We start from the raw sequence: 10,559 nt of genomic DNA on the forward strand, positions 1-10,559 counted from the left end.
TGCTGAAGACAAGCAGTCCAAGAACATGGATTACTGGAATGCCCTGTGGTCTGACGAGACCAAGATAAACTTGTTTGGCTCAGATGGTGTCCAGCATGTGTGGCGGCGCCCTGGTGAGAAGTACCAAGACAACTGTATCTTGCCTACAGTCAAGCATGGTGGTGGTAGCATCATGGTCTTGGGCTGCATGAGTGTTGCTGGCACTGGGGAGCTGCAGTTCATTGAGGGAAACATGAATTCCAACATGTACTGTGACATTCTGAAACAGAGCATGATCCCCTCCCTTCGAAAACTGGGCCTCATGGCAGTTTTCCAACAGGATAACGACCCCAAACACAACCTCCAAGATGACAACTGCTTTGCTGAGGAAGCTGAAGGTAAAGGTGATGGACTAAACCCAATTGAGCACCTGTGGCGCATCCTCAAGTGGAAGGTGGAGGAGTTCAAGGTGTCTAACATCCACCAGCTCCGTGATGTCATCATGGAGGAGTGGAAGAGGATTCCAGTAGCAACCTGTGCAGCTCTGGTGAATTCCATGCCCAGGAGGGTTAAGGCAGTGCTGGATAATAATGGTGGTCACACAAAATATTGACACTTTGGGCACAATTTGGACATGTTCACTGTGGGGTGTACTCACTTATGTTGCCAGCCATTTAGACATTAATGGCTGTGTGTTGAGTTATTTTCAGAAGACAGTAAATCTACACTGCTATACAAGTTGTACACTGACTACTCTAAGTTATATCCAAGTTTTATTTCTATAGTGTTGTCCCATGAAAAGATATAATAAAATATTTGCAGAAATGTGAGGGGTGTACTCACTTTTGTGATACACTGTATATATATATTTTATTTTATTTTTTTCCCATATATATTTTCCACTTCCATGTTTCACCATCACTTTATCCTGGTCACAGCAGACTGGTTTCCTAAAATTACTGGCAGCAATGCAGTAACACACCCCGAAAAGGACGCCTATCCATAGCAGGGCCTCGACCAGATCCCCCTCAGACACAGCCAATCATGTCTGTTTGTAGACGACCGACTGGCCAACAACACCGCTGATGACTTCAAACTTAGATCACAGTGGTAGTGGGCTAGAGTAATTCACTAGTGGTGGGCGGATCGATCCAAATATCGATATTATCGATACCAACGTTGGTATTGAAATCGGATCGATACTAGTGTGATGGGATCGATACGTTAGTTTTACTTTTTCTCTGCTACATTCTGCACGTTTCTCCCGTTTTGTCAGAAACTAAAGACCATGTCTGTCTGTACACACATCACTCCTCTCACATCTTACATGCACAGCTCGCTCCTCCCCTCCTGCTCTGCTGTGTTTTGTTGTGGTACCGTCACGTCGTTATGTTGTTAAAATCCTAACACACATCAGTACATTGGTAGGCACTGGAAGATTGTAAGTTTTTTAATACTTTGCTTTGCAGATACAAAAATTATTAATACGTAAAGTACGGACGCACCTTACGCACTTTGCGCACCCTACGCAAATGAACAGCGCATGCGTAGTGAGGCTCTTATTCCGTGGGTTTGCGTTTTGGTGCATGGGAGCTCTTTTCTTTTGACTTAGTGTTTATAAATGTAAACAGAATCGCATCTATTTTTATTTTAAATAAATAAGGACACATAATCGGTCACTATTAAAAATGTACCAATTTATTCACCCAGCAAACACAACTATGTGGAATGAGTTAGCCGCTTGGTGGATACACCATGATGGTAACGTTGTGAGAAAGTACAACCCTTTTATTATTGTTATTAGGGACAGTGGTAGCCTAGTGGATAGAACTTTGGGCTATCAACCGGAAGATTGGCGGTTCAAATCCAGGCTCTGCTAGGTATCCACTGTTGGGTCCTTGAGCAAGACCCTTAACCCTGTCTGCTCCAGGGGCACCGTATGATCGCTGACCCTGCGCTCTGACCCCAGCTTCCAAACAAGCTGGGATATGCGAAGAAAGAATTTCATTGTACTGTACACGTGTATATGTATATATGACAAATAAAATATATCTTCTTATCATCTTTAATTTACCACTGCATCATTATCACACGTTTTCTGTTATTATATGAAAATAAAGAAGATGAACTGGCCATATAGGCTATAAATGCATTTTACTGTTTTTTTTTTTAGTTCAAATCTAACAGTGAGGTAAATCATCACGCAGAACATCCTGGTTCCATCTCTGCTGTGGGTAAATTACACATATCTGCTCTACCATCAACATGATTTTGGAGAAAACATGAATTATTGAGCTAGTCAACATTCATCCAGTTAAATACCGTTTGTCTCATCACTAGAATTAAATTGATATGCAGTTTAAGCCACAGGAACTGTAACACCATAAACTTCTTGTCCTCTGACAAGGTAAGAAAACCAGGAAATGTTAGCAATATAATGTAGGACACCTAGAAGAAGACACCTACTCAGTCAGTGGAGCCATAGCTAGAAACCAGACACATAGATTCTGCACAACCATGCCAGCCAACCTTAAATTGGTGGCACCAATAAATAATGTTATTCTGCAGGTTACAAATTAAATTGTTACAAGATGGTAAATGGGCCATTTTTTGCACTTTGGGCAGTTGTATAAGAATGTTTATGGATCAATAACCAGAACAACCAGAAGTCATTCTGCACACCCCAAATTTAACAGGATCTCCCAGCAGAGGGTAATGTGTGCATCTTTATAGCCCAACAAAGGATAAGAATACACGTGTGTACTGTACTGTCCTGTAAATGTTGTTTGCTCTTAACACCAGGTCAGCTGCTTTGGCTATCATCATGCTAGCTAATAGTCTTTGAAAGTCAGTGGTGGGTCGATTTGCTTTCTTAACAGGTCTATCTGGTCATTATTATGTAACAATGTGGGCATAACGTTTATTTTCCTTTATCTTTCATTATATGGTGTTTACGTGCGAGTGCTGCCAAAGAATTTAAGCAGTTTCTGGGAGGATACTGAGGTGAAAATTTCCCTGTGGCTGTTGGTACTGTCAAACTGGGTTCTGAGGGCATTCATTTGTTGGCATGAATAAAGAATGTGTTTAATTGAAGTTCTTAACCCACATAATGAGGAAGTGGTAGCCTCAATTCGGTGTCGCATTGTTCACGTTTTTATGGTAGGGTGGATCTTCGAAAGTATGTTGGTGGTATGAGCTTCACCAATCTTGTTGCCAGGCTGCTGTGGTGTATGTCGTAGTTTAAAATGTATTACAATCAGATCAACACACGAGTACAACAAAACCTTTAGAACAACAGTTTATTAGCATTCACATGGAGCTTACAGTTGCGTATCTTTCCACAAATAAATGCTGCAGTTGTTAGGTTGGTGCACGAACTCCCACCGCGAAAATTAACTAATCCGCCGAGCAAACGATTAGCAGGAAAAAGGACCTGGCGAGGTTATTCTACAAAAGGCTGATCTGCTGCAGTGTAAAAATCATCAAAATCAAGGTGTTACACGGGAGCAATCAGGAGAATACTGGAAACAGCCAAGCACTCTGCACTGCAACACGCCACCTTAACAGCTAACCAGCAAAACTCAACTGCTGCGCAACTGCGCCTAGTGCACAAAAGATACACAAGGGAGAGCATTAGAAATCACAGTTCTGCCAAGCTAGCACGCAACATAGAAAAGAACCAACAAAAAAAAAGTCACTAAGCGTGTGAATGAAGCGTTACTTTACACTGTTTAGTTCTAGTTAAACTGGATCCAATTATCTTTTAATATGTAGGATATTGTTTGATACCTGCCAAGAGTCTTCAAAGTCGAGTCATATTTACTACATCCGAGATGTGAATAAACAGCATTAAAGAAAAGGCTTGAGCTGATTAAAAATGAACTTACTTTATTGGCTGGGTGATTACTTACATCAAGTACTAAACAAATGCACAAATTAGCAAGAAAAAAAACCTGTTCATCTAGAAACCCCACTTAAGCAAGTCACAACTTTCAAAAAAATATGATACAGAACATTCTGGTTAACTGGAAGAAAAAAAAAAATTTAACTTGTTTAAAAGTTGTAGACCCAAGTTAACAACAACCTTTTGGTCTGATCAGTTGAATTTAGTAATCCTCAGGTGGAATTTCCATACGCTGCAATCCTCGCTGGAGATTCAATCATCCGAAATCTAGAAAAAGAAAGAATCAGTGAGTTTAAGAAGTCAAACAAAGGCAATTATTTTGGCTATAAAAGCTATGTGTGGCTTGTGTGTCAAAGGGAAGTTGCCAGCTAGGGCAACTTTTCATACAGAGCAACAGAAATCGTATCGAGTTGCTCGAGTTAGCTGCAAACCCTAACCTCAATGAAGTAAGCAAAACCGGGGGTAGAGTATGCATTTTCGAAAGCAAAGTTTAAAATGTCAGCAGGTAATCACCAGATTTTGATTTAGTATAAAGTTGAACTACAATTAAACTTACAAGCGTGGTCAGCAAATGCCTGAACTTCACCATGTTGCACTTTGCAAATGGTCCCTCACAGCAAATGACAGAGAATCGAGACTAAATATATATATTTTTTTATTACTGATGTCATCTTGAGAGCTAGACAAGCTTAAAATGAAAGACAGCAGCAGGTTAAACACCAAATTGTTAAGTGTAACACGAACAGTTTCCATTGCTGATGTTTCAGTGTTATCATGGCTTCATTATAAGTCACAGTCAACCAATCAGCCAATCTCACACTAATCTGCAACAGTTAGGGTTTAATAAAAGGTTTATTAACATAGAAGTGGTAAGCACAAACCCATAGTTGCTTGTTGAGGAGCTGAAAACACTAACATCTACCCTCCTGGTGCGTGTGGTAATGTACCGTCCTGCTGACACCTTAAACGAGCTCTGAGAAAGCATCCCATTTCGTCCCACTTGGGTCTATGCCGAGATAGACATGGGCGTGTGACAAGGAAGATGGAAAAAGGCCTCAGTCCGTTGTTCTTCAAACGTACCTCAAAACCACCTCAACACTCAATGAGACCGACCTGCTCCATAGCAACCGCCAAGCAGCAGCAGGCAGCCAATGGTCGGACCACACACTAACTGCTCTCAAACTGCCCCCAAACTCCGCTTTTGCAAACAGGAATCAGCAGCTTGGAGGAAAGAATTCCACATTAAGATGAAATGTTTACCACCATTGGTTCCAAATAAAAAAATATATATATACTTACTGCTTTACCTTCCACCACTCAAACTGGATACAGGAAGTGCAGTAAAAAACACCCAGATCAAGCTTTGATCCCGTGGATACAATATGGATGAAAAGCCTGGTGCTGTTTAAAATACCTTGTTTCCACTCATTTCACTGGTTTATTATTTGTAACGTTTAAAACTTGCATTTAATATATGTAACTATTAGAGATGTCTCAAGGACGATAAATTACTTATTGTACTCAAAGCTTAAATAAAGCTGCTAGGTAGGTTAGTAGGCTTGGCTACTAGATTTGGTTACTAAATTAAATTTGCTTGACTAAAGCACAAAAAAGGAACGTGATAAACGTTTCGTTAGTCAAAGTGCCCTTTAAATCTTAGGCGTGTTTACCTGGACTTAGCTTACGGCTCCTCGGCTGTTCCGTTAGCCTCGGGGGACTTGGGTCTGCTCCTAGATCTGGACCTTGACTTGGATTTAGACCCTCTGTTGGACTGGGGAGTGCGGCTCCTGGAGCGGGATTTGGACTTGGACTTGGAGCGGGACCTGGATGCAGATTTGGACTTGCTCCGGCGTGGTGTGCGGCTCTTGGAGCGAGAGTAGGACCTGGATTTGGATCGGCTGTAGCGACTCCTGCTGCGGGATCGGGAGCGACTCCTGCTTCGGGAACGGCTGTGCCTCCTGCGACGTGGACTGCGGCTGCAAAGACAAAATTATGAGAGTCAATTACTGATCCGCACCATTTGAAAGACTCTTATGCACCTATTATAAACTTAATGTATGAAATAGTTTATTTAACATTCAGTCTAAAGTTGCATGCTGATCATCTGCATTTACTACAGTTTCAGCTTTGTTTAAGACCTAAATTAAGGGGATTTAAATACCAACCAGGCTGTAAATAATGGTATTACATCAAATTTAGTCACCTGAGAATCATGAGCATGTGAACAACATCCAATGCCAATCTAATTAATTAAATATTTTATTTATACTTATATATAAAAATATATATATATAAATAAATAAGATAGATGCAAATATCCTCAAGACATCCTTTTAGGTTAGTGAATATTTCGTACAACTAAAACGTATAAAAAGTCACATTGTTCTAATTATGGTCGAAAATGTAGGGGATTATTATTAATAATTTTACACAATATCTATAAAAGCCCAAAACATTTATTATAATCGTGTTTATAAATGAACACAGGCCTACATTGCAACAAAAGAGCTACATGCTTTAACTGCCGCCAAAACCCAACCACCACATTTTAGCCATTTTTACATTAAATTCTGCTTAAATGTGCTCAATTAAGCAACAATAATTGATATATAACTAGTTACATAACAACTAGTTAGTATAATTTGTTATAACTGATAGGCGAACTAATTGTACTTAAGCTGACTCATTGTTTGGAAATGGCCGCTAGCTTAGCTACCGATTAGCAGAATGGTGGCTAAGCTAAATAGCCCATTAGCATTGTACTGCTCGAACAACAAGGCCTCACTGTTAAGCCCGCCGCACAGAGTAATACGAGGAACATAAAACATGCATTATTTTCGGACTCGAGACTCAGGAAACACCGAGGCTCTAGTTTTCCCAAGGCCTCTATTGCACGCTGTACACACAAAGATAGTTTTTTTTTTTATCTGAATGAACAACAAATATCGTCATCCTCATGTAATAAGAATATTAACTTAATAGCAGACACATACCTGCGGCTTCTGCGTCCTCCTCCTCCTCCTCCGTACCCGCCGTATCTGCGCGGAGGCCCACCACGCCGCCCGTAGTGCGAGTCCGGCGGCCTTCCGTACCGCGCCATCTGCACCCGCAGCTCCCTGCCGTCGAGGAGCGCTCCGTCCATGGCGTCCATCGCGTCCTCGGCGTCTCTCTTATCGTGGAAGCGGACGAAGGCGAACCCGCGGCTCTCTTTGGTGTAGCGATCTCTCGGGATGTACACATCTCCGACCCGGCCGTACTTCTCGAACACGCGGCGCAGGGTCTCCGGGGTGGTGCGGTAGGTCAGATTGTCCACTTTAAGCGAGGTCATGCCCTCTACATCGGGCGGAGGCCTGCCGTAACTCATCCTCACTCACCGAAATGACTGCTCAGTCTAAAATATATCAAAGCTGAAGTCGAGTTTAAAAGAATGAAAAGCGCGGAAGACCCACACGGTGCGCGCCTGAAGCTGAAATGGCGGATTGCAGGTTTCCGGGGTGGATTAATGCAGCCTGAAGATCAACCGCCTCAACAGAGCAACCAATCAGCAGCGCTGATCCTCCACCAACGTTTCCACATCCACCAATCACATGTTAGCGCGGAGTGAAAGGATTAGCGTTGACCAGGCCTGAATACTAGTGGTGTGCGATACTGCAAAATTTGGTATCGATTCGAAACCAAGTAAATACAGGGCCAGTATTGCACATACCAATACTTTTTAATAGTTAAGGTACATGTATCATCAAAATGCTAAATCTGAATGAATTTTCATGACCTTTAGGTGTATTATTGTAATACAGTCGAATCCGGTTAATTGGACCACCGGTTAATCGGACCAGCCGCTTATTCGGACCGAATCCTAAAGTACCGAAACAAATCCTATTATGTACGTGTAATGTTATTCGCTTATTTGGACCAAAATTCCGTTTAATCGGACCGAAGAACGTGAGAGCGAATAAGAAAAAGAAGCCACAAGTCGCCACTTAGAGCGGATGCAAAGCGGGTCAGCGAGATATGGGAGGATTCCTGGGCTCCCCGGGAGAATTTATGCTTTTATCAAAGGTCAGGAAATCCGAAAAGTTGTGTTGACAAGAGCAAAACCAGCGGGAGGTGAACACGCCCACCACTTTCTTTCCCACAACGAAGCACCCAGTAGCCAGCAGCGTGGTTATTGGATCCATCTGCATCTCCGCTTTTCGGCGAAATGAAGTCGAGCGTAAACAAGAGTGTCCGGCAACACGTGCAAGGAATTCCCTCCTGTCAATCACGATTAAAGTCTACACGAGAAAGCTATCATTCCACTATCATTCCTTGTAACATAGGGCATGTTCGTGTAATCGGACCAGCCGGTTATTAGGACTAAAACGATCGCGTCCCGATGTGGTCCGATTAACCGGATTCGACTGTACATACATTGTTGTAAATAGCTGCTCTCAGTAGGGTTGTAAATACATACAGATGTTTAAGCGGTCCGATTTCTTGTTTCTGGTGCTTAACATTCTCACAACGTTACCATCATGGCATATCACCACAAAGCGGCTAACTCATACCACATAGTTGTGTTTGCTGGGTAGGGTTGCCAACTTTCAGAACTGGAAATAAGGAACACCCTGGGCTGGCGGGTTGGCGGAGGGCATAGGGTGGTGGGGGGGGGGGGGGGGGGGTGGTGGGATGGTGTGTGTTTACCTGAGCGGGAGCGAGGGGGGGTAGGCGGTTAGGGTTGCACCTATAAAAAATATAACGGGTCTTAGGAACATGATCAAAATGTTTTACTTAGGCTGTTTAACATTTATTATTTTCATTCTTTATAATAATAAATCAGAACCATATTTTAGGCAAAACAACATGAAGAACATCATGTAAAATTTTCTCTCAATAGTGCAAACAACATTTTTACATAATCCATCTTCACACGGACATGCAGCCCCGGTTCTGGACTGCGTTGCTTAGGGGGGCAGTGAGAAAACCTGGAGGGCGGTGCCCACCCCAGCGCCCCCATAGCGCCGGCCCTGTTTATGTTACTTTAATTTCGCCCTAAGCCGGATTCGAACCTAGGGCGGAAAAATATGCGCGATGCGCTCTGCGCCACTCAAACAGCGGAGTAATATATCGGTTGTTATGCTGATATAACCTGCGCACACACGACGTTACTAAGACTAAAAGTGAATACTACTTAAAATAATAACCAAACGCTTTCTAATTCCCACGGTAGCAGCAGTTTCCTTCTGTTTCAGACATATCGGCCTGTCTCAGTCTAATCTGCAGCATTTCTCCCATTGATAAAAATACGGATCAGTTAAATCCAGAACGCGACGTTTAGTTTCCAAATAAGGAACGATTCCGTATTTTACGGGACGGTTGGCATCCCTATTGCTGGGTGAATACATTTGTACATTTTTTAATAGTGACCGAATACATGTGTCTTTGTTAATTAAAAAAAAAAAAAGATGCTATTCTGTTTACATTTATAAGCACAAAGTCAAAAGAAAAGAGCTCTCATTTACCAAAACACAAACACACGGAATAAGAGCCTCACTGCGCATGCTCCGGGTTATTTGCGTAGGGTGCGTCCGTACTTTACGTACGTATAATTTACACTATTTTCTCCATAAAATCGCCCCTATTTCTGTATGTGCAAAGCAAAGTATTCAAAAACTTACAATCTTCCAGTGCCTACCAATGTACTGATGTGTGTTAGGATTTTAACAACATAACGATGTGACGGTACCACAACAAAACACAGCAGAGCAGGAGGGGAGGAGCGAGCTGTGCATGTAAGATGTGAGAGGAGCCGCTACTGTCTGTACAGACAGACATGGTCTTTAGTTTCTGACAAAATGGGAGAAACGTGCAGAATGTAGTGGAGAAAAAGTAAAACTAAAGTATCCATCCCATCACACTAGTATCGATCCGATACCAGCATTGGTATCGATAATATATGCCATAAAAACCAACAGAATTTGTGCCACATATACACTGCCACACAGATTTTGGGTCCCAGATCTAAACCTTGTTTTTAGTTAATGTTTATAAAATGTCCAGGCTGTAGTGGGATGAGCACTCGATCCATTATGTGAATACATTGAAGGAAGGAGATTGAATCTGAGTTATTTCATACAGATATAAAAATAAAACAATAGGCTTACAACAAGTAATCAGATGAATAAGCAAACTAGGCATACTGAGTCCTGTTGAGCTCGGCGCTCATTAGCATTCAGCGAGTGCTGGCGTATGTAATTGCCCGCTGTGAGTAATTATATTCTGAATATCATTACAGTGATGCAGTGTGGCAGGCTGGATCTATTCAATTCTGCTATTGTTTTCCTTCATCTGGTGACATAAACTCTGCAGTGCAGATTTTCTCCCCCAGTAAGTCTGAACCAGCCAATATTAGATTATTGACACTAAAATAATTGATTTTCGGTAGAACTTGTCTGTTTAGTGTTGATGTATAATGTATGGATGGCAGATCTATTCATATACAATTCATATCTGGTATAAATTCATATTTAGGGCTATTTATTCTGCAACAGTGGCCCATTATTAATGGATCAATAGTAGAATTCTGACATGGGTAATTTATTTAGTCCCAAAGGGTCCAGAGCTGTAATTGAGCCTATCCTGGATACACCAGCCTAGCCTGGCTTCAATCCCTACTTCTGATTACTAATGATGTGGA

At 41.9% G+C, this 10,559-nt stretch overlaps 1 protein-coding gene across 2 annotated transcripts; it reads right to left on the bottom strand.

Annotated features, from left to right (window-relative positions):
• Positions 1-3,264: 3,264 nt before the first annotated feature.
• On the bottom strand, positions 3,265-7,354 carry srsf2a (serine and arginine rich splicing factor 2a). 2 transcript variants are annotated; one of them, XM_063002756.1, is made up of 5 exons: positions 6,877-7,354; positions 5,554-5,859; positions 4,964-5,104; positions 4,064-4,150; positions 3,265-3,581 (listed from the first exon to the last, which is right to left on the bottom strand). In XM_063002756.1, exons 1-2 carry the CDS (start codon positions 7,245-7,247, stop codon positions 5,565-5,567), a joined length of 666 nt encoding a protein of 221 aa, XP_062858826.1. In that variant the 5' UTR covers positions 7,248-7,354; the 3' UTR covers positions 3,265-3,581; positions 4,064-4,150; positions 4,964-5,104; positions 5,554-5,564. The 2 variants fall into 2 exon arrangements, with proteins under 2 accessions (XP_062858826.1, XP_062858827.1); XM_063002757.1 differs by lacking the exon at positions 4,964-5,104.
• Positions 7,355-10,559: the final 3,205 nt, after the last annotated feature.

Source organism: Trichomycterus rosablanca, chromosome 10, assembly GCF_030014385.1.
Source record: "Trichomycterus rosablanca isolate fTriRos1 chromosome 10, fTriRos1.hap1, whole genome shotgun sequence".
Taxonomy (NCBI): domain Eukaryota; kingdom Metazoa; phylum Chordata; class Actinopteri; order Siluriformes; family Trichomycteridae; genus Trichomycterus; species Trichomycterus rosablanca.

Bases quoted from the DNA above. Each gene is read 5' to 3' on its own strand.
- srsf2a (XM_063002757.1), bottom strand. From the start codon at position 7,247: ATGAGTTACGGCAGGCCTCCGCCCGATGTAGAGGGCATGACCTCGCTT. The intron at 5,860-6,876 runs GTATGTGTCTGC...TTGTCTTTGCAG, and splicing joins GGAGGACGCAGAAGCCGCAG to CCGCAGTCCACGTCGCAGGA.